Source organism: Equus asinus, chromosome 25 (genome assembly GCF_041296235.1).
Source record: "Equus asinus isolate D_3611 breed Donkey chromosome 25, EquAss-T2T_v2, whole genome shotgun sequence".
Taxonomy (NCBI): domain Eukaryota; kingdom Metazoa; phylum Chordata; class Mammalia; order Perissodactyla; family Equidae; genus Equus; species Equus asinus.
The window spans coordinates 32170473-32194706 of record NC_091814.1 but is presented as its reverse complement, the minus strand read 5'-3'; the positions used below and the strand labels follow the sequence as shown (position 1 = coordinate 32194706).

Sequence of the window (24234 nt, the reverse complement as noted above, 5' to 3'; positions counted from 1 at the left end):
TTACATCTTGTAGAAAGGATGAGAAATAAGAACATATATAATATATATTCTGTATTTCTTTCATATGATGTATATGGATATTCTTCTATACATGTATAAACAACTTAAAAAATCCAGAATGTGGGACATTCTAAAATCTACCAGTGGTCTCTTAAAAAGGCTACACAGCAGAAGCAAATACAGAAAGTGATACAACTGTTGAATTTGGGTGGGGAGTCTATGTGGGTTCACTATTCTATCATCTTTTTTGTGTATCTGAAATTTTTCATGATTAAAAAAAGGAAAATATAACTTGAGATATATTAATATACTTCAATGGCTTCCCATTTCACTTACGGAAAGGTCAAAATACTTTCAAGACCTACAAGACCCTATACAATCTAGTCCTCTATTTATTACTTGTCTGGCTTTATCTATCTATTCCTTTCTCTGTCACATGCTTCAGCCATGCTGGCCTTCTTTCTGTTCTTCAAGCAAGCCAGGCACACTCCAACCTCAGGGTCTTTTTACTTGTTCCTTCTGTCTGGAATCTTCTTTCCTCAGATAATTGTCATGGCTTACTCCCTTCATTCCAATCATTACTTAATTTTCATTCTCAATAAGGCGTTCCCTTACCACCCTAAACTGCGGAAGAGGTACGTTGCAAGCCCTATTTCCCTTTCTCCATATCACTCAACACTTCCTGAGACAGGACATGCCTTATTTGTTACCACTCTCCCTCCTCTAGAAGGGAAGCTGTGTCACGAGGGCAGCCATTTCTATGTGCTCTATTCCCGGCACTTCTAACAGTTCCTGGCACATATATATTGGTAAAATTTAAAAATGTATCAGGGGTCATTATGTATTTTGAACCCTAACTTTCACTGACTATACACAGTGCAAACAGCCTCTCCCATTTTGTGGCTTGTCTTTTTTACTCTGCTTATAGTATCCGTTATTGTACAAAAGTTTTAAATTTATAATTAAACTTTTAAAATGGTAAAATCTATTAATCATTTCCTTCAGGGGTTGAGCTTTTTGTGACTTGAGAATTTGTTTCCCATACTGAAATCATATAGTATGTACACCAAATATTCTCCTGAAAGTTTTAAAGTTAGTCCAAAAAGAATTTATATTAGTTTATAGCATGAGGCACAGGCCTACTTTTATTTTTTTCCATATGGATAACCACTTGTCTCAGCATCATTTAATAAGTAATCGACCCTTACTCCACTAAATTGTGATATCACCTTTTATGTAAATTAAATCTCTATGTATGTGAGGATCTGTTTCTGTTCTTTCTATAGTGTCTCATGAGACTATTTGTATCTGGGCCAATTCTATACTATCCGAATTACTGCAACTTTACAACAAGCTCTGTAAAGATCAGCACGGCAAATTCCTGAAGCAGAGATGGCTAATGGCCTCCAATATCCATTCTCTCTCTCTCTCTCTCTTTCTTTTAGTTATGGAATCAACCCTTAGATTTAGCTTGAATGGAAACCGGGCAGAACTATTCTCAGTTTTCCTTGCAGCTAGGCATAACCACGTGACCACGTTCTGAGCGATTACATATGAGTATAAATTATGTGTTTGCAACTTCTGGATCACATCCTTAAAAAGAGCTTCTTTCTCCTTTCCCCTTTCTGGGGACTGAAATGTGGACACAGTAACTCCAAGTGTGCCAAAGAAGATAACATCCTAGGGGACATTAGAGCAAGACAGAAGGAAGTGATCAGGTAGAATCACCTAACTCCATTCTGCCTGTCAGCCGGACTTTTACATAGGAGAGAAGTGCACTTTCTTGTTTAATCACTTGGTCTCTGATAAAGGAACCAAACGAATATCTTAATTAATGCATACCACCACCACCACGCCCCCACTATGCTTCTTTACTTAAAAACTATCTTAATTCTTCTTGGCTATTTGCTCTACCATTACACATTTAAGAATTTACTTATCCATTCCCTGAAAATTCCTGTCAGGATTTAGACTAGAACTGCATTGAATTTATAGATTACTTTGGAGAGTACTGCCAATTTAAACACACTGCATATTTCTACCCATAAAAATTATTTATCTCTTCATTTGCATGTCTTCTTTTATGTCTGTATATAAAGATTTTTAATTTTCTTCATAAAAGTCATACATATCTTTTTTCAGTTTGTTCCTGGGTCTACCACAGATTTGACAATCCTCTAGAAGAGATCTTCTTTTATTGTATTTTCTAACTTTTTGTTGCCTATTATTTAGGAATGTAACTGATTTTTATATAGTCATCTTGTATTGATCAAATTTACTGAACTCTCTTATTCTATTAATTTATTTATAGTGTCTCTTGGATTTTCTATGTATGTAATCAACATCACCTATGAATAACATTAGCATTATCCCTTCCTTTTAACCTTACACTTTCTATTTCTTTCTCCTGGCTTACTGTACTCACTATGATCTGCAGTATGATGCTCAACAGTAACATTCATGCTCCCAATGTTTCATCGTCAAGTATTTAATCTCTCTTTTTTTTTAAAGATTTTATTTTTTTCCTTTTTCTCATCAAAGCCCCCCCAGTCCATAGTTGTATATTCCTAGTTGTGGGTCCTTCTAGTTGTGGCATGTGGGGCACCACCTCAGCATGGCTTGATGAGCGGTACCATGTCCATGCCCAGGATTCGAACCAACGAAACACTGGGCCACCTGCAGTGGAGCACGCGAACTTAACCACTCGGCCATGGGGCCGGCCCCTAGTTTATCTACTTTTGACAGATACCCTTTATTAGGTTAAAGAAGTTTCTTTCTATTAGCAGCTTAAGAGCTTTTACTATAAATTAATGATAAATTTTATCAAATGCTTTTTCTGCTTATATTTAGGTGCTCATATGATTAACATGGTAAACCACAGCAACAGAATCCCATGCAACACTCCTGAGATGAACCAACTTGTCATATGTTTGTATGTTTTTTTCACAAAACACAGCTGGATTTGGTTTGCTAATTCTCACATTGACATTTGTAAGTAAAATTAGCATGCATCTCCCCTCTTCACACTCTACTAGTCTGGTTTAGTCTTAAGGTTACATTCCAGCCTCCTCAAGTAATTTGGGGTAATGTTCCACTTCTCTTGGTCTCTGGAACAGTCTTTAAAGACTGAACCCTTTTTTCTTTGAAGGCTAGAGAGCAGTTACCGGAAAAAAGTCATTAATGATTAATTCAAATTTTCTAGCAGTTTAAATTATATTTTCCCTGAAATTGTCCATTTCATGTATGACTTCAAATTTACTATCAAAAAGTCAGTTTTTTACTTTTGAAAGCTCACTTGTAACTGCAGTTATATCCCCTTTTACAAGCCGAATATTATTTACAAGTGGCTTCTGTCTGATTTTCTTAATTATCAATGCTAGAGATCTTTCCATGTCATAAGCCTTTTCAAAGTACTGGCATTTTGGCTCTGTTGATCTTCTTTATTGTATCTCTGCTTCTATTTCATTAATTTTCTATTATCTTTAGTCTTACCTTCTTTCTACTTTCTCTCAGTTTATGAGATAGCTCTAACTTCTTGCATTGAACGCTTACCTCATAAATTTTCATTCTCTTCTTTTCTAATGTAAGCATTTAAAGTACTGCTTTTTAAAAAAATGGCCACAAATTCCTTGGTACTACTTCCATGGAGAAGTGGGGCCTATGTCTCCTGTCCTTGAATCTAGGCAGGCCTGTAACTGCTTGTGCCAAGACAGTACGACAGAAGTGATACCATGTGCCTCCTTCTAAGTTAGATAATAAAAGAGTCACGCAGTATCTACCTTATCTGTTAGAACTATGCCACATACCATGTGAGAAGTCAGTAAATGTATCTACAGCTCTAGTTTTCAGTTCCTGCTATGATTTTTGAATAATCCTTTATTGAAATGCAATTCAGATACCACAAATTACATCCTTAAAGTGTACAATTCAGTGGTTTTGAGTATATTCATAGAGCTGTGCAAGCATTACCACTGTCTAATTTCAAAACACTTTCATCACCCCAAAAAGAAACTCTGTACCCATCAGCAGTCAGTCTCCATTACCTTTTTCCCCCAGCCCCTAGCCACCACTAATCTACTTTCTGTCTCTATGGATTTGCCTATTCTGGACACTTCATACAGAATCATACAGTATGTGATTCACATAAATAGAATCATATATATTTTATGTCTGGCTTCTTTCACTTATCACAACGTTTTCAAGGTTCATCCCTGTTGCAGCATCAATCAGTACTTCATTCCTTTTCATTGCTAAATAATATTCCATTATATAGATATACCACATTTTGTTTATCTACTCATCAGTTCATAAACATTTAGGTTGCTTCCACTTTTTGATGTCTGAATAATGATGCTATGAATATTACTATATAGGTTTTTGTGGGAACATATGTTTTCAATTCTCTCGGGCACTTATCTAGGAATAAAATTTCTAGGTCATCTTAAAACTCTATCTTTAACTTTTGAGGAACTGCCAAACTGCTTTCCAAAGTGGCTGACCATTTTACAACCCACTGGTAATGTATAAGGTTCCAAATGCTCCACATCTTCAGCAACACTTTTTATTGTCTTTTTGATTTCAGCCATCTTAGTAGGGGTGAAAATGGTATCTCGGTGTGATTTTGATTTGCATTTCCCTAATGATCCTCTATATTTTTGAACCCTGAGGGTTGCCTAACTTTTTCTTGGCTCAAAAATGCATTTAAACGTATGTTTGCTACATTTTCTCCAGCATTTTTACGTGTTTTACAGCATTAAATTTTATATTATCTAGTTTATGATATTGTTGAAAAAAGAAATCCCTGTTTCTTTATCAGTCACTACATCTATAATTGTCCTTTCATAGAGAAAGTATGTAATAAATGCCTTTTAACTAATTGGTAGGCATTAAATAAAATTATTCAGATGAATTCAGCCAAATCAAATTCAGTCATTGATTTATTCATCCCACAAACATTTACTAAGTACCTTCTGTATATCCTATGCTGTTCTAGGCACTGAGGATATAGCAGTGAACAAGTCAGTCAACACTCCTGCCCTCTTACAGCTTTTATTTTAATGGGGGAGACATACAGCTTGTGCCCAAAAAAGTAAATAACTATATAAGTGATAAATGCCAATGAAGATAGATGCTATTAAATACATAGCGTGATATCATTGAGGTTAAAGAACAGAAAGGGATGAGGGGGTGACTTTAGATATGGTCAGTCAGGAAAGTGTGATAGAGACAGTAACACTTGGGATGAGACCTAAAGGATTAGAGGAGTCAGTCACTCAAAGAGCTGGTGAGGAGAGCATAACAGAGAAAACAGCCTGTAATGAAGTCTATAGCCAGAAACAAGGCTGGTACAATTAATGAAGAAAAATAAAACCAAAGTGGCTGAAGCACAGCCGTAAGAGGGAGAATACATAGGATGAAGACAGTGAAATGGGCAGGGGTCAGATTATATGTGTGGTAAACTGAGTAATGGCCTCCCAAAGATGTCTACGTCTTAATTCCCAAAACTTGTCAATTTTACCTTAAATGGCAAAAGGGACTTCGCATATTTGGTTAGGTTAAGGATCTTGAGATGGAGAGATTAGAGTAGATTATCCAGGTTGGCCCAATGTAATCACAAGCGTCCTGAGAAGAGGGAGGCAGGCAATCAGAACGAGCAGCAGAAAACAGAAATGGAAGCAGAGTTGGGAGTGATACGCTTCGAAGATGGAAGAAGGGGCCACAAGCCAAGGAATGCAGGCAGCCTCTAGATGGAAAAGATAAGGAAACAGATTCTCCCCTGAAGCCTCCAGAAGAAAAGCTTGACCTTAGCCCGGTGAAACTTACCTTGGCTTCCAGAACTCTAAGAGAATAAATCTGTGCTGTTTTAAGCCACCAAAGTTGTGGTAAGCTGTTAGAGCAGCTACAGAAAACTAATACAGTTTTAGTACCTGGAAGCAGGGTGCTGCTACAAGAAATACCTAACAATATGGGAGTGGCTTTGGAATTAGGTAATGGGTAGAAGTCTGAAGAATTTTGAGGCACATGATAAAAAAAAAAAAAAAAGCCTAAATTGCCTTGAAAAAACTTTTAGTAGAAATATGGATGTTAATGACTCTGCTAGTGAGGACTCAGAAGGTAGCGAGGAGAAAACCTACAACATCTTAGATCTAGAATACCTAAATGGTCACACACAGACCCTGGCAGAAATGTACACCTTAAAGGTGCTGCTGGTGAGAGCTCAATGCTATTGGAAATTGAAAGAAAGGAGATGTGGTCACACAGTGGCAGAAAGCTTGGCTAAATTGTGTTCTACGGCTATATGGAAAGTAGAACTTGTAAACAATGTACCTGGATATTTAGCTCAGATTTCCAAGCAAAGTGCTGAAGGTGTGGCCTGGTTTCTTCATGCTGCGTACAGTAAATTTTTTTTTTTTTAAGATTTTATTTCCTTTTTTCTCCCCAAAGCCCCCAGTACATAGTTGCATATTCTTCGTTGTGGGTCCTTCTAGTTGTGGTATGTGGGACGCTGCCTCAGCATGATTTTGATAAGCAGTGCCATGTCCGCACCCAGGATTCGAACCAACGCAACACTGGGCCGCCTGCAGCGGAGCGCGTGAACTCAACCACTCGGCCACGGGGCCAGCCCCAACGTACAGTAAAATTTGAGAAAAAAGAGATAAATTGAAGGAAGAACTGTTAAGCAAAAAGGAACCAGTACTTGATGATCTGGAAAATTCTTAGCCTATCGAGATTATAAATGATGTTCAAATTACAGATTCAACCCGAAGAAAGCGTGCTCTGGAGACAAAGCCAAGGGCACGGCTAGACAACCTTTTGCCAATGCCTCAAAATGAACAAAAGGTCACAATATTAAGTGACAAAGAGGGCTCTCTGAAGAGATTACACATGTGACTCATGGATCTCCTCAGCCATCACAGCAGCAGCCAAAAACAGAAATGGAATTATCTAGGAAAGACCTGTGGAGATGCATCTTGTCTAATGGAATGAATCCCCATGACGTACTGAGAAGACGCACAGACATCTTTTTTGAGAATATTGTACAAGCAGAAACACCGTCAGCTTGGACTGAAAGGGAAGAGAGAGGACAAAATGAAAGAAGACTGACAGACTTCCAAATTGAACAGGCAGGAAACAGCCGATAAAACTACTCAAATACGCACTACCTTTGGTGAAAAAGAAAGGATGACTTCAAGGGTAGAGTCTCAAACCCAGAGAGTGAAGCTTCAGACTTTAGGGCCAAAAGCCAAAGAATATTAGTCTTAGGACTTGAAACCTAACAGATTTTCCTAGTTGGATTCAAAATCGCTTGGTACAAGTGCCTCTTTTCTTCCTTCCATTTCATTTTCTCACTTTTGGGGTGGAAATGTCTGTAACTGTTATCCTATACCTGTTCCATCACTGCATTTTGAGAGCAGGTAACTTGTGTGCTAGTTTCACGGGTCTACAGATGGAGAGGAATTTTGAACCAGGCTGAATCACACTCCGAGTTTCACCCATACCTGACATAAATGATTTAGATGATGAGGCTTCCGAGATGATGATATTTAGATGACACTTTGGACTCTGAGTTGATGCTATACTGTAAGGCTTTGTAGATCAGGGTAAGGCACTTCGATTTTATTTCAGATATAATGGGAATCCACGAAAGAATTCCAACCAGCAAAGTGGTATGACCTGACTTACCTATAAAAAGATCATTGGTATACACTGTAAAGAGCAAAAAGTGGGAGTAGGGAAACAAGTTAGAAAACTATGACACTAGGGTAAGCAAAAGAAGACAGGGACCCAAACTACAATGATAACAGCAAGATGGAAAAAAAGAAGACGGATTCAAAATACATTTTGAAGGTAGAACTGACAGAACTTGCTAATAAATTCAACGTGAAAGATAAGAGAATGAGAGAAATATAGGATGATTCTTAAGACCCGAACAACTAGGCAAACTGTTCTATTTGTTAGCTGAGATAGCGGAGACTGAGGAAGGTATAGCTCGTGAGAAAATCAAGACTTACACTTAGACAGGTCAAGTTGGTATTGTAATAGACATCCAGACAGAAATATCATGTAAGTAGCTTGATAAAAGAGCAGGGTGCTCAAGGACAGCTCAGAGCTGGATACATAAATTCGTGTGGTATTTAAAACGACAAAACTAGATAAAATCAAACAGAGGGAAAAGATGGGAAAAAATGAAGCAAGCCCAGGACCAAACTCTGTTACGTTCCACTATTTAGAGATCTAACAGATGAGAGAAGCCAGCAAAGGAGGCAGAGAAGGAACAGCTAAACAGGTAAAAAAGCGGAACATGGGGCCGGCCCCGTGGCAGAGTGGTTGAGTTCACGCACTCCGCTGCAGGCGGCCCAGCGTTTCGTTGGTTTGGGTCCTGGGCGCAGACATGGCACTGCTCATCAAACCACGCTGAGGCAGCGTCCCACATACCACAACTAGCAGGACCCACAACAAAGAATATACAACTATGTACCGGGGGGCTTTGGGGAGAAAAAGGAAAAATAAAATCTTCGGGAAAAAAAAAAAGGTGGAATATAATGTCAGAGAGATTTTACCAGAATCCTCAATACTAATTACAATTATTCTACTTTATATAACCTTCATATGCTCTACTCTATGAAAGTCCAGCTTAAGGTGAAGAAGCTTTAGCTGTGAGTATTAATTTTGAAAATATTTAAATAACATGGGACATCCACTAGAATAGGACACTGTACTGAATGCTGAGGGGATTCACAAACGGCCATTCAGAAACTTTTCCACGACAGGGCTACAGGGTGATGAATGTTTTAAAAATTTTAATCACAGATTTAAAATTCTATAGAAAAACAGAAGGAAGTGAAAAAACTGGAGTAATATAGAGAAGTCTGGGCAAGGCGTGGTCTGAGAACTACCTGGATGGGAAGGCAGACAGCAATAAAGAGCAAGAAGAGCCATAATAAAAAGATGTGTTTGGATCATTGTCTATCCCTATCTAGACTATTGTCCCATGTGGCCTTCTGTTCCCACTGTAGCCACAGAAGGCCCTGCGCACATTTGATTTTCCTCCTTTCTAGCTGTCTCTATTCTCGCCTTGATTTTTTCCTTCACCTGACCACAGTGTTAACAGCTTTCAATTCCAACTGACTTAAACAGTGTCTTTTGCTGTCCAACCAAATAAATTCTGTGTTTTAAAAAGTTTTAGTGGGACAAGGTAATAACTACAAATTTATTTAAAACATTTTTAGTAATTCTGGATTAATATGTCATAGTAGACTACTAAAAATGTTTACATAGAAGAAGAAAACAATGTATAAATTTGTCCCTTCCACTCTCATTTTAGATAAAAAGCACAAATCAACAAGGCTTATAGAGTGGAAATCACAATCCTAAATTTGAGATTTCACAGAACGGACTTCAATTTTCTCCTTTGAGGTGCCAGAGAAAAAAGGATATATATAAACTACACTTTAATAAAAGAAGGAGAATGTTTTTAAATGAACAGCAATCGCAGGCAGTGACACATAGATAAACCAGTATGACCACATCAAATTCACCTTTGGATTTAATTTTTTTCCACCTCTAAAGAAGCTGAGGCTTTTCAGACCTGTTGAAGACTTACCGAAAATATGCTCACATTTTCCTAGCATGCCAATCCTACTTGAGTATCACAAATACTGACACTGCCTCAAACCTTCTTAGGGTGGAATACTAGGGAGGAGAGTGCTGCTAGTTGGCCAGACTCAGGAGGGCGAAGTCAGTTTCCAAGAAAGATGCAAGAAAAAGGAAGTCTCCCAAGTTTAAAAAGAGAAAAGAGTACTAAACTTATGAGGATTTCTTCCCCTGACCTCCCCAGGGACATCTTTTCCTTTCTTCACACCATTTTACAGATTCATGATTACTTATGAGTGTGGGAACTCCCAAGGTTCTCCTGATCCTTGCAAATCTAGAGAACAGCTGACTCCTTGCCTCCTATCTAGTAACTGAATTACCTTTCCTGGGGCCACCTTGTTGAACCACCCAGGTGTCACGGGGCTTGTTCTAAGGAAGCATAGACAGTTGTTGGTGTTAAAAGATGTTGTGGTCTTTGGCCATGTTCCCGATTTGAATTTCTACCAACTCCTCACGTCTCTCTGATGGGGTACAGTAGTAAGACAGAGTCAATGGGAGATCAGCATGCACTCAGACTCCAGATTCTCAAAGGGAACAAAAATCAAACCCTCCATTCTTTGCCTCTTCATCATGTCTAATACCCAACATGCTAGAACCCCGGCTTTATCAGCCCATCAAAACCAAATAAAAAGTAACAACTCTCCACAACCACATTAGTAAGCAGCATGCACTTTATGGATGCTTAAGTCTATAAACACAAATAACAAATATTAATATTTGTTAAATTTTATACTTTACAACTCCAAATTATCTGCCATCTTACTAAAATTTATCATACAGTGTGAAGTGCTCATTTTGTACTTAAATATCCATGCAGAGCATTAACTTACCTTTTCTAATACAGATAAGTTCATGTACTCCGCAGGTTCTTTCTCCACCTGTTAAAAAAATTTTGTTGGAAGTTAAAAACAGGACATAACCTGAGTTTGACTCTTACAAAGAATAGTTTTAAATTAGCTTCTGGAAATGACCTCAGAAAAAAGCATCCTAACTCTTCTCTTTAAACTTAGCTACACACATGAATAGGATAAGCCGATATTCAGAATGTTCCTGAACCCTTAAATTAAGATCTTATAAAGTCTTGGAAAGAAGAAGCTTCATTCAAATATGTTCTTTTAAATGGCAAGCTTCTCAAGAGCAGAAATCCTATCACCATTTCCTAAGCAGCCCTTCACATGATCTCGGAGGAAACACTGCAAGGGAGGACCCACTTTTGTACCTGAGGCTTAATATACACAGGTAAGTTATTAGGGAAGGATCAGTCTTATAAAGGCACTATTTATATTTTATCACATATACTCATACTGCATAAAATGAAACGTGAGCCTTCCCCATTGTCCAGCCACCCACTCTTATAAATCTATACCGACAACAAATTTATCAATAGATAGTATGATGGTAAAAACTAGCACATTTAATCAAAAACTTATTTTATCATAATTATTATCAAATATTACTTTGATTATAAAATTAATATTATTAGTTACTATGGAAATAGATATTTCCTTCACTCTGAAACATAGCGCTACTACTTTAAATGAATGGAAGCTGAATAAGATTCTGTAATGTTCTATAGAAGCATGACCTTATAATTATATTGTGAGTTATGCTTAAAGTTTACATAATAAAATATTAAATAATTTAAATTATCTTAGCTCATTATAGTTTATTATGGACAGTTAACTTACAAGAAACAAATATCTTACAGCAGTAACATGAGAAATAAAAACCATGGTATCCACTAAAAAAAAAAAGTAGGTCATCTGGGAAGGAAGCTAAAAAACTAGAAAACAGTATTTCTATCACTAAAGTAGGTTAGATCTGCACTCTAACTTGGCTGTAACAATGCCATTGCTCCTTTACTGTCAACACGATAGACTAATCACTGGTTATCAGGAAGACAGACTTAGCAGGAAGAAACACTTAACCTAAAGCTATGACTATAAAAGAACTACAACTCAGCAAACAGTGCAAATACAGTGAGATCTTAACTGGAATACTACCAATGAGCAACTGATCACCTGCCGAAGGGCTAGCACGAACAATACCTACACACTACATTCTTTAAAACTGAGGAGGCACTAGTCAAACGACTGGAAGGAGAATATTTACCAAACTATAAGAAGAACTATTTTCAAGAAATTTAAAAGAATCACGTAATAACAATAACATAACTGCAATGTATATTGATGCCCTCACTAATGTCTTCACAGGCTACTTAGAAATATTTCTCATTAAGGCCCTTCTCTAGAAGGTAATACTAGTAACTTAGTTTGGATTATGTACTTATTTCATGTAACAAGTCTAAACTTTTTAAGGCCTGTAATTAAAACTAGACTTTCCCCCATATTTAATATAAATTGGTTAGGTTTTACACATCTAATCTTAAATATAACTGCATAGTTTTTACAAGGCTTAGTACCATCGCTAACAATAAAAACTATTATATTCTAAGGCTTTTCTGAAAGCTGCAGAATGACAACAAAAGCTAACTCTCACTTTTTAAAGTATTCAATTTATCTATATCAAATGAAAGAACCAGGGGCCGGCCCGGTGACGCAGCGGTTAAGTGTGCATGTTCTGCTTCAGCGGCCCAGGATTCACTGGTTCAGATCCCGGGTGTGGACATGGCACCACTTGGCACGCCATGCTGTGGTAGGCGTCCCACATATAAAGTAGAGGAAGATGGGCACGGATGTTAGCTCAGAGCCAGTCTTCTTCAAAAAAAAAAAAAAAAAAGAACCACACAAATAAAAAACTAGGTCAAATAATTAGTTTTAAATTTATAGACTCAATTGGTAATAATTGTCAAATTTGCCAAAGTATGCACAGAAATCACGTAACTAGAAAAAGCAAGTAAGATTGTGCTCTACCATTCTTGATATTTGTTCTGAAAATTCTAACCAACAAGTGAGATTTCACTGGTGTGCACATGGAACTCAAGAGCAATCGCTATTATTAATGAAATGAAAAGGAATATTAAAGATAAATAAATGCCAGACAATAAAGTAAAAATCAGGAGAAAAATGCTTATTTTTAAAAGTAGAAAATAAGAAACACAGTAAGTTAAATAAACTTTACTATATTATTGGACACTGAAATCAATATTACTCTTATCCCCAATCCTTCCTAAGACCAGGAAGAGTATAAGGAAAAAAATATGTATTTTATATGTTAAATGTATATTTTAATGTATATGTTTGGAAGTCAAAAGGCTTAAATACTTTTTCACTCAGAGATACAGTGAACTTTGTACAAATTTTATGTTTTTTAATTTCTAAAAATAAATCTGAAAAGTTTCCGAGAGAAATGTCAAATTATTAAGCAAAAGGCAAGTCAATACAGGCATACCTTGACTTAGATGTGGTGGTGATTGAAAATGTGGTTTACTGATTTTAAGAGGATAATGCACAAGGGAATGATTATTGATTTTTTTATTTTAGCTTTATTGAAGTATAAATCGACAATCAAGTTTGTATTGTGGTAATTTGATATACGTACAATCAAATATACATATCCAATATATAGGGAAATGATTATGTATTTATTTATTTTTATTGAGTTATAGCTGACATAACGTTGTGTAAGTTTAAGGTGTGGAATGCATTGATTTGATACATTTATATATTGCAATATGATTACCACCTTAGCCTTAGCTAATACCTCTATCATATCACGTAACTATTTCTTTTTTGTGTTGGGAACAATTAAGATCTAGTCTCTTAGCAACTTTGAAATTTAAAATACAGTTTTGTTATCTCTCAACACCATGCTGTGCGGAGATCTCCAGGGCTAATTTATCCACTGGTTGCAAGTCTGTATCCTTAAATAACATCCCCCCAATTCTCCCAGCCCCAGGCCCAGGGAACTACCATTCTACTCTGTTTTTAAGAGTTAAGCTTTTTTAGAGTCCACATATAAGTAAAATCATGTAGCATTTTCTTGCTCTGTCTGGCTTACCTCACTTAGCATAATGCCCTCAAAGTCCACCCATGTTGTTACAAATGGCAGGATGTCCTTCCTTCCCATGGTTGAATAATATTCCATTGTATACATATACTGTACCACCTCTTTATCCATTCATCCGTTGACAGACACATAGGGTTGTTTCCCTCTCTTGGCTACTGCGAATAATGCTGCAATGAACACAGGAGTGCAGCTATCTCTTCAATACACTGTTTTCATTTCCTTATATGTAGCCAGGAGTGGGATGGCTGAATCATATGGTAGTTTTATTTAACATTTTTCGAGGAACCTCCATACTGTTTTCCATAGTGGCTAAACCAATTTGAGGGAACGATTACTTAAAGCAAGCAATTAGTCAACCTCTTTAGAAAAAGAGACGAGCCTTCTTAAATGAAGACTAAAATGAATAATCATCCCCAAAAAGAACTCTTGTATAAAAATAATTTTTCATACCTCAGATTTACTTCAAAGGCATAACAACAATAACGACTTGGGGACCATGTTATAGATAAACAAATCAAAGCACTAAAGATTAAGTTACTTGTCAGAAAAAATAATTACAATGCTAGGTTTAACAGGGTGAGAAAAATTTCATCTTTATGAAAATTATAAAACTCTTTTCTAATTCTTTAAGGTAATTTAAATAAAAGTGAACTTCTCAAAACTATTCTTGGAGATAATACTAGCATTGCTCTTTAAATAATCATCTCCGCAACATGGAAATGAGAAATAGATAGAAAATGACAAGCTTAGTCAAAGTTACCATCTTTTCCCTCAGGCAAACCCATGTAGGAGCATGATGCATAAGCTTCTACAATTGGTCTAAGTACAGGGTGTAAGAGGAAATGGGTATGTGTGGGCACACACGTGTGCTGTGATATGTGCACACACATCTCTGTCTATGAATGCACACACAATCAGAGTGTGTCTAGGAACTGGGAATATTTTTAAGTGAGGGTGGGGGACTTAGTATAAACTATGTACTTTTCCACATGTCTACAGAAGAAAAGTATGTAGTGATGTTGTATGCCCATCAAAATACACCCAGGTATACAAAAATGGAATTAAACCCAAAGATTTAGTTCCTTTAAAATGGATCTAGGAGTTCTTTTAAAAACTGACTTTATTTTTCTACCATTTTATTCTAAGCATTAGCCTAAATCACTACAATTTACCGGTTCTATTAATTCCTTCTGTCATCTACTGCAAGGCTACTTTAAGAATATCTTAAATTCCATCTCATCTAAAGATTTGTTTCCAAAACACATGCATTAAAGTAGTCATGGCCTTTAAATTAATGTCGAGCTTACGGTGATAAACTGTTTTAGCTAACTCTTAAGCAGATCTATACTGCACATAATAAGCATGAAACTTTAAATATTTCCTATTAATGTAGCCAACTCTCCCCAACCAACTTAACCCATTTAGACCACAGTCATTAATCTCTAGATACCTTACAGTTTTGTCCCTAATTAAGTCATTCAAGGAATAAGACCAATTTTAGTCCCTAATTGCAAACACAGTATTGTAGAAAGAGCATGCCTGAATTGAGCCAGACTTCAGTTCCAAAGTCAGCATTATCTAGTATTGTAAACCTTGTGCTTGTTACTTAATCTTTGGAGTAAGAAAAAAATAAGAATAACTAAAGTCATTTGTAAAGTAGTAATAATAATAACTCGAGGACAGAAAATAGCTTTATCTTGTATACCAATTCTGTAAAAGTGGCTACTAGGGTGGGAGTGGAGGTAATGTTGAGAAGGATTCTGAAACCAAGTCCACAACTGGTAAAAGGAAAAGACACTTTAACAAAACAGACGTGTGCCACAGTCAAGAAAGGGAAAAGTGGTGCCATGCAATGCCATCCATGACTGAGACAGTGGACAGATGAGGCCTGGCCCAGGTGGGCACCCAAACCATGTTACTCCCTTTGCACTCCTCACAAGCAAAATGCAAAACTTAAAGAAAACATGGATTTATACCCTGGGAACCGAGAAGAATCCGTCTAACGTTTTCTTTTCTCTTCTACCAGACCAGTTATCATTTAATTCAAACACTTTCCTGTGTAAATATTCCAAAACAAACATTAATCTTCTAATTCTTTTTAACTTGTCCTCTTTTTAGAATTTTTCTTTAGAACAGAAAAACTTTCAGGCCTCCAACCCTTTGGGAGTCACCCTCCCAAATTGGGATTCCTTTACTTTTTTGTTGTTCCTGTGCAATTACTGTAGCGTTAAAACAGTCTGAATAAGTCTGTTCTATATTTGCTTTTACAAACTCATTTTATCCATAATATTCCTACGCAATAACCACCCAAATTTTGAGACACATACTCACCCCCACTCCAGCATCACACAGAATAACCGGCCATAACAATATCTTAGAGCACTTTATAATTTGCAAAGCATACTAAATACAGTATCTCTTTTGATCCATCTAAGCTCTAATGAATTTATTCAATAACTTCTTATAAGGGGTGTAAGTTTTATCTTATAAAAGTAAATTTATTGTTCACAAATAGAATCCATTTTTCCCACTTTGAGCCACTTGTTAATTCAGTTTTTCAGGTAATTATGTTTTTGACTGTTAGAAGCTAAGATAATATCACAAAACCTTGAATAAGTATATGCTCAGAAAAAGGTGTTCTACTTAATTTAATTTTCTAGTTAACTGAGAATACCTTTTTGTTTTGACCACTGCACCAAATCACTTTTTAAAGCTAATATGCATTATTACATTAATAAGTTCAGAATACTGAAGATAATTTAATATTTCATTAAAATCTTCTATTTCTTGATGACTCAAAATATTACTGTGAATATCAATTCTAATACAGCCCTTAAAATGTGAAAATAAGTGTACCACATATACACATGGATCCTAGAAGTTTGTTTTTAAATGAATTCCTAATAACGGCTTGTCGTGTTAGCACCAATTCCTCCTTCTAAAAAATGATAAATCAAGGGTTCCAATTTCGTAGGTTTCAACTAAGATTTTACCACATATGGACACAAAATATGCATGCAATCATTTTACTCAAAAGCTTGGGATGTTTTAGTTATAGCAGTTTGTCCAATCTTACATTATATCTATACAGGCATTTTCACACTAGGTATTAACTAGTTAGGATATGGAGGGGAAAGAATGAAGTCAGTTAAATGGCAATCAAATCCATGAAGACAATCTACTGTACTACTACACATATGCTATGCAGACATACTATAATTATTTTAAAGAAAGCAATAATGCAAACAGTAATACTCAACAAGTTGTATAAATAAGCCAACGTGTGGTTCTGCTTGCCACACTGGCATACGCTTGCATTCTAAAACAAAAAATGAAATGCTTCTTAATACAAATGTTTCTCTAGTGTTCCCTATGGCTTTCTCATTTTGTTTAGTGAGTTAGAAAAGAAACCTTAAATAAACTATAAATTACTCAAAAGTACTCGAAGAGGTCTCTGAGCAAATCTACCTAATATACAAACGTGTCTTAAATCTCTGTGAAACACCAGAAATTTTATTTCTGCTAAAAGTCAAAGTATCTCTTTTAGGAATATCATTGATTAAGCTGAACTGTAAATCCTCCAAAAATAAACTGTTCAATAAATTGCCTCACTCAGCCACAGACTGTGATAAGTGTGACTTTCTAATTACATTATCCCCGATATACATTGTAATGATCTCTCTCTAACAACAGGACTGAAAGCAGGAAAGGAGTGTGACGCGCTACCTCAAGACTAATAACATAACATGTCTGTACTGGGTTTTTCATTTCAGTATTTCAAATGGCTTTTAAAAGTCCAAATTCTGCCTTGGAAATCTTAGAGTCACAATAAACCTTCAAGAGCATCTCAGAATTGTACTGATGATTTAAAAAATATATGTGAAAGTGTGTAATAAACTATAAGGTGCATTATGAATAAAAAGTGTGTGTGTCACACACATTCTAATTTACCCTTCTTTTACAATTTTTTAAAATGCTACCCAGAGAGGTAAAGTAGTTAAACAGCAAGTTAGCAACAAGGGTCAGTACTTCTACTTCAGCAAAGCACTTTGCAAGGAGCCTCCTGACATCCCCATCGCAGAGACAGAAAAATATGGACAGGATGAAGGAAGGACACAGGTCAGATCATTAAAGACCAGCTTTATCCCGAAGTTTTAAATAATGCAGATTTGCATTTTACAAAGATAAATAGCAACAGTTTGGAAAATGGACTGGAAGAAACCTTAAGACTGGAGATAACAAGAGTAGTTAGGAAACTAATACATGTCTCTTAATGAGAGATAAAGGCATAAACTAAAGTGTAAGCATTCCGCGTCATAAATTGAGATGAAGACTTGGCAGGATTTAACGATCAACAGGATGCTGGGGCTAAATTATAAGACAGGGTTGATTTCAGGTTTCCAATTCAGATGTCTGGTTATTTAAAAATGCCACTCAGATGGTAAACTTGCATGGAGTGGGGAGTATGGAGGCTGGATTTGGTACCTGTGATGACAACTTTAGTTTGGGACATTCTGAATGTCCCAAGCTAAACATTTGGGATTGCTGTGAGACATCCAAGATATCTAGCTAGTATTTGGAAATATAAATTAGAAAAATTCTGTGTACTTTTAATTTATTAATGGCGGACTTTTAATTTATTGCTCCAGAAAGCAGAACTAGTACAGGTAGACAGACAGAATTTACTGAATGACAGATTTTTGGTCAAATGCAAAGACTTTATGAACTATAGAATTATAGATCCACACTGGCATACGCTCTTCAATGTTGATTGGCATGTGAACTCAATAAACTATCATCACTGAATGTTTTAATACAAAAGAAAGATGATCGATCTCCTGGTGTTCATACTACACTGTAATTACATGATTAAAATTACCTGTCTCCTCCACTAGAACATGTACTCCTTCAGGGAAGGAATGTGGTCTTAGTTATCTTTATGGCCCCATGGAGTCTAACATAGGGCACTGAATATAGCTAATGCTCAAAAGATCTATTGAATTAATAGATGAATGAAGAGACTGGATGTTTTAAGAACCACTTCATTGGGAAGAAGGTTGGATGAGATGCCCCCTTGGGTCCCCAAAATTCTAAGACGTTCCTAGTACAAAGTCCTCACCCAGAGCTCATTTTACTTCATAACGCAGCAGGAGGATGGTGTGTATAAACAATCTGCTTTAGGGGCCAGCCCTGTGGCTGACTGGTTAAGTTCGTGCGCTTGGATGCAGGTGGCCCAGTGTTTCATTGGTTCGAATCCTGGGAACGGACATGACACCACTCATCGAACCAGAGAGGCGGCGTCCCACATGCCACAACTGGAAGGACCCACAACTAAGAATATACAACTATGTACTGGGGGGCTTTGGGGAGAAAAAGGAAAAAAATTTTTAAAATCTGAAAAAAAAAAAAAGAATCTGCTTTAGTATGTGATAAACAACACAGTTAGACTGACTTGACGTGACATCTTCATTTGAAATGCTAATATTAACTACAGTTTCTTTGCCAAGCTAGAAAAGGCATATATTATGAAGCCTTAAACAAATGCTTAAGTATGAAAATATTTATGAGTATCTCAAACACAGAAGAACCTCTAGAATATGAGAATTTAAAGAATATTTTCTTTAAACATACATGTAGTAATAAGCAGAGCAAAATATCATCAGTTGACATGAAAAAGGAATCAATCACATTTAATTGCCGGGGGCGAAGAAGGAAAAGACTGAAGAAAAAGGGGCAAATATTTCAAGAAATTACAAGTTATAGGATCATATCTGGATGCTATTTGGCTAGTTCTTCCTCACCTTCTACAGAAAACTTTTTACCTTTACCATGTCATAAGAAACCCTACCACAAACTGATTGGGGAAATAAAGTACAAAATGGAAATTTGGGTTCTTGATTTTTAACCTCCAGTAAAAAGTCTAGTAAGAAAAAGAGTTTGAAAGTACTGCTCTGGATAACAGGAATATCAAAGATTACAGGTCTATCTTATTCCCAGCACCCTCCATCACTTTAGCTAAAGTAGATATCTGAAACTGTCAGAACGTGTCTTGCCCATAATAGGTAATCAATCTCTTAAACAAGATAAACGTAAACACATAGCTAAAGCAATTTTGGAGTCCTCAGGATCTGACAAAAGGAGCCCCCAAAGATGTATGCTACTAGTGATTGGTCATCAAGATGAAGTGTTTTGAAAAGTTTTACTTAGTAGGAAGACATAAAATTTAGTCTCACGATGTAGCGATAGGTACCCTGTAAATCTGTACAGATGAACACACACGGAAATTTTACAAACTACTTAAATTGTCTGAGTTAAGCTAAGAGTGAGACAGGGGCTAGAAGAAGCTGCAATCTTTCACAGAAGTATCCTAGACATGTGATACTAATTTTCACAATATCCTCCTTAAAAACAAAGCAAAACACAGACACTTCATTCCAGTTACACGCTTTTCGAACAAGAGAAAAATACACTCTAGTGCCAACGACCTCATCTAGGAACTTAATTTATTAAGCTACTTTTTGAAAACATGAGCACTGTTGGCACTATAACACAATGGACTGATACATATGTAGGATTCTAAGGGTGTGCGTTTGTTGTAAAGATGTATTTACCTCTGTGTCGTAGAGAAAAAGCAGTTTTGAGTGTTAGGGAAAAAACACTTCAGGAGGAAATTAACCTCACCCCAAATTTCCTGGTCCCCTACAACATCAACCAGAAGAGGGGACGGAGAGGGCAGCCCAGCATCAGCTCCAGAATAGAGACTGAGAAGGGTTAGGACTTGGATAGCAAAACTGGAGTCCCGGTTTGGGAGGAAGGCAGGTATTGCGGGAGGAGGGTTGGCTGGGGCGAGGTCAGTGGAAGGGGGAACACCCCGCGGTCCCTCGCTCCCCGAGCCCGTCCCGCGGGGTCTCCAGGGCCGCTCCGGAGCCCCACTCCGCGCCGCCGGGAGGAGGCGGCGGCCCCGGCGCTGTACCTGTCCGCCGGACACCTCCTCCCCGCGCCGGGCCACGGCCGAGGCCGACGGAAGCGCGAGGGCCGGAGGGAGCGAGCGAGCGAGACAGCGAGGGTCGGGCGGACCCGCCACGCCGCTCCGCCCACCCGCCTGCCGAGACCGGTCGGGACCCCCGCGCCTCCTGGGCCGGCTCCCCGCCCTCAGGAGACTGCCCCGCCGCGTCACGGCCTCCGGGCGCCTCCGAGCCCCGGCTCCCTGGGCGTTCCCCCTCCTCCCCAAGCACGGTCGGCCTCCACTTACCTTCAATCGCCATGATGTGCTCGCCATGGACCGCACCAACTGATGGCGGGGGCGGCGGGCGGAGGACGCGCGGAGGCCGCCAGCGAGAGGGGCGGGGCCGGCCCCGCAGTCGCTGGGCTGCGCGGCCGTGAGGGGAGCTGCGGGCTGGGCGGGCCGGGGCGGGGCGGAGGAGGGGCCCCGGGCGCCGCGAGCGCGGGCCGCGGAAGAAATGGAACCTTCCCGGGCCGCCGCCAAGGCCGCCGGCACGTGACGCCGCCCCGCCCCCACCCCGCCGCCCCCACAGCGCCTCGCGCCGGGATTCAAAACAGGTGCCCAGAGCCGATAGCCCCGGCACCCGCGCCCGAGACCGGGCGGAGGCGCACTGAGCATGTGCGGGCGGTTCCGACCCGCTCGGCCTGGGGCTGCTGGGCGCTCAGGACCACGCGGAGGCGTCGGCTCCACCGGTGCTTGCTGCTCCCGAAGTCGATGGAGGGGAGTGGGGAAGGATGTGGTCAGCACCATGGACAGGTCTCCTAGGCTGAAAACCCGGCTCAAGGATCCCCACTCAGTGACTCCCCCAGGTTCTGCAATCTTAAAGTCTGTTTTTGTTTTGCTTCCCCTGAATCAGCCAGATAATCACCTCCGATCTCAGCTGTGAGGTGGAGAGACAGTTGGCAAAGAGCAAACAGGGGAGAGGGATCCTAAGGACAGCAGCTTCTCTCTTTCTCTCTCTCTCTCTCTCTCTGTGTCACACACACACACACACACACACATGCACACACGCGCCCACTTCACTCTTTAACCTTGCTCCTGATAAAGCTTGCCACCACCCTGAGCTTGTTTTTCCTCTTGGAAATATGAGTTGGCATTTCTCTACACGTGATAAACACACATTTGGGGCCGTACAAAAGTAGGAATCAGACAGACGTTTTGACAAAGGGCCTCAAAAATATGTCACATACAGGCTTTTTTAATTTGCAAACCTATGAGCATTATGAACAGTGACAGGTCAACCTTGAACACAGCAAGAATTGGCCCCTTAATTTTGACCTGAAGTGCTTGAATCACTAAACCATTTACCCAGCTCTCAACTTCATTTGATACTTTGAGGATCTGGACAATCAACGGCATAAACAACGTTGAGGAATAGAGAGTTAGTGATTCTTCCTTGCGGAGCAAATGCTAACTCCTAAAAAATAGCTATATTGGGGACCGACACAAAGAAGAAAATATTTTGCGCTTATGTAAGTGAGGTTGGACTGTAAATCTAGAGCAGAAAGTGCCTTTTATTGCTTTTATATAATCTCTCCCTCAGTCACAGTTTATGTTCAATAGACATTCATTTGTTACCGTTTTCATTAGTTCAGTGAGTATTTGTTGAACCAGGCACTGTGCTAAAAGCTGGCTACAATCAAGACTTGTTATTGAAGGATCAAATGAAATATTATTCTACCCAGAAAATATTAAAATGTCTGTGTTTTAGGAAAGCTCTGTGTGTGTGTGTTTACCACAGATATCTATGAAATTCAGGTAAAATATGTATAGTGCCAAAATTTTTTTCTTGCGGCCAGCTGGGCTGCACAGGGGTTAAGTTCACACATTCCACTTTGGCAGCCTCAGGTTGGCAGGTTTGGATCCCAGGTGCAGACCTGCAGACTGCTTGTCAAGCCATGCTGTGGCAGGCATCCCACCTATAAAGTAGGGGAAGATGTTACCTTATACGTCCCATGTAGAAAGTAGAGGCACAGATGTTAGCTCAGTGCCAGTCTTCCTCAACAAAGAAGAGGAGTGGTGGCAGATGTTACCTCAGGGCTAATCTTCCTCAAACAAAATTTAAAACAATTTAAAAAAATTTTTTCTCCAACCAACCTCCCTTAAAATAGTCTTGAATAACAAAGCATTGATTTGAATTTGAAACCACAGTACTGGGTTTGTGGTCTCTGGCTGGCTCTGAGTAATCTAATTGTTCAACCTTTTTAAGAATTTCATATTGAAAGCCAGAAAAACTTAATCATCATTTCATCACCAATTACACAAGTTACTATATATATGACCAAGTTGTGTGAGCATCCATAACCCAGGTTAATATCACCACCATTTGCTCAGAAAATTAGTGTGTGTGTGGTGACCTTGGAGCTTCAAACTTGCAAATCCGGGAATTTAGGCCGAGGCTAGTCAATATTGATGACATTTCCCCCCAGACTAGAATGCAGAATTCTCCCTGCTAACATTGCCTTTAAAAAAAAAAAAAAAAGAAAAGCCATGCTCTCCAAATACTAGTTGGAAAACTTCTATGAGACTAGTGTTGAACAATATAATATGCTTACCTTAACTTTCCAGCATTTCTTATAGCTTCTGAGTTTACTTAGCAGCCAGTTGGAGTTGACATTTAGCTTCTTAAATATTCCTATTTCTAAAGTATGCTAGGGGTCTTATACTTCTACTCTGGGGGAGTGTCAATTATTTATAATTTAAATGTTTTACTTTTATTAAGTACACATCGTACCTAATGACACAAATTTTTTCTAATTTTAGCTTTATACATCTAAACTATCTTTAGTCTATATGCCTTTATGCGCTAGGTATGTTCAACAACTGCTTCGTTTTCAATCCATCATTCCTCTTTACTAATGAATGATTTGCAAAATAGTTTCCAAGCATATATTTCAAGCAATTACCTAATTTTCCCATCATGTGTTGTAGAGATAGTCAGGAGCTGAGATGGGAAAATAAAAATAAAAGAAGTCAAAGTAATTCCCTTTCTGTGACTAGGAAACGGAAACATGTTTTCAGTATTTTAAGTTTCAACTCAGTATTTCATAGAAATATTATTTAAAATAATAGTTTGACTTCCAGGAAGGCCACAAAGTTTAATTATCTAGTGGTATGGCTGAAACATTCTGTGCAAAAAGAAAGCACTGAATCATGTGGAAAGACCAACTCAAAGGGAAAGTGAAAAGCAATTTCACCTACATTAGTTAAGAAGTTTTCATGTGACAACCAAAATAACCTACCACCATTAATAGCAATCTACTTTCTTGATAAAAATGTATCTTCTAAGTTACTAAAGTTCCTAATGTACTTCTAAGAAATGAAAAATGTTTTAAATTGGAAACTTCCTTTCTTTAATTTAAGCTATTCAATTGAAAAAGACCAAAGTCACTGAAAGGATGAAAACAATACTATCTATCAGTATATAGTTGCATAGATAAAAATACCAAAAAAATTACATTTTTGAAAATTTAATAGGTGTTAAATTATGTTATCCAGGGACTTTGATTCTTTGAGTAAGAGAGACATTATTAAACTTTAAGCTTTGCTAGCAGTTGCAATTATCTGAGAAGATGTAGCTGGATATAAGGATCTAAAGAAAACTCTAG

The 24234-nt window shown here is 38.1% G+C and overlaps 1 protein-coding gene across 3 annotated transcripts in view; it reads right to left on the bottom strand.

Annotated features, from left to right (window-relative positions):
- The window catches only part of SYT14 (synaptotagmin 14), a 246837-nt gene extending 225823 nt beyond the window's left edge, over nucleotides 1–21014 (bottom strand). For 2 of the 3 annotated variants that reach the window (XM_070497485.1, XM_070497487.1), the window contains exons 1-2: nucleotides 20876–21014; nucleotides 10485–10532 (exon numbers count right to left, since the gene is read on the bottom strand). In XM_070497485.1, coding sequence (XP_070353586.1) covers nucleotides 10485–10532; nucleotides 20876–20888 — 61 coding nt within the window. In that variant the 5' untranslated portion in view covers nucleotides 20889–21014. The remainder of the gene's footprint in view (nucleotides 1–10484; nucleotides 10533–20875) is intronic. The other variant, XM_070497486.1, reaches the window with a different exon arrangement.
- Nucleotides 21015–24234: the final 3220 nt, after the last annotated feature.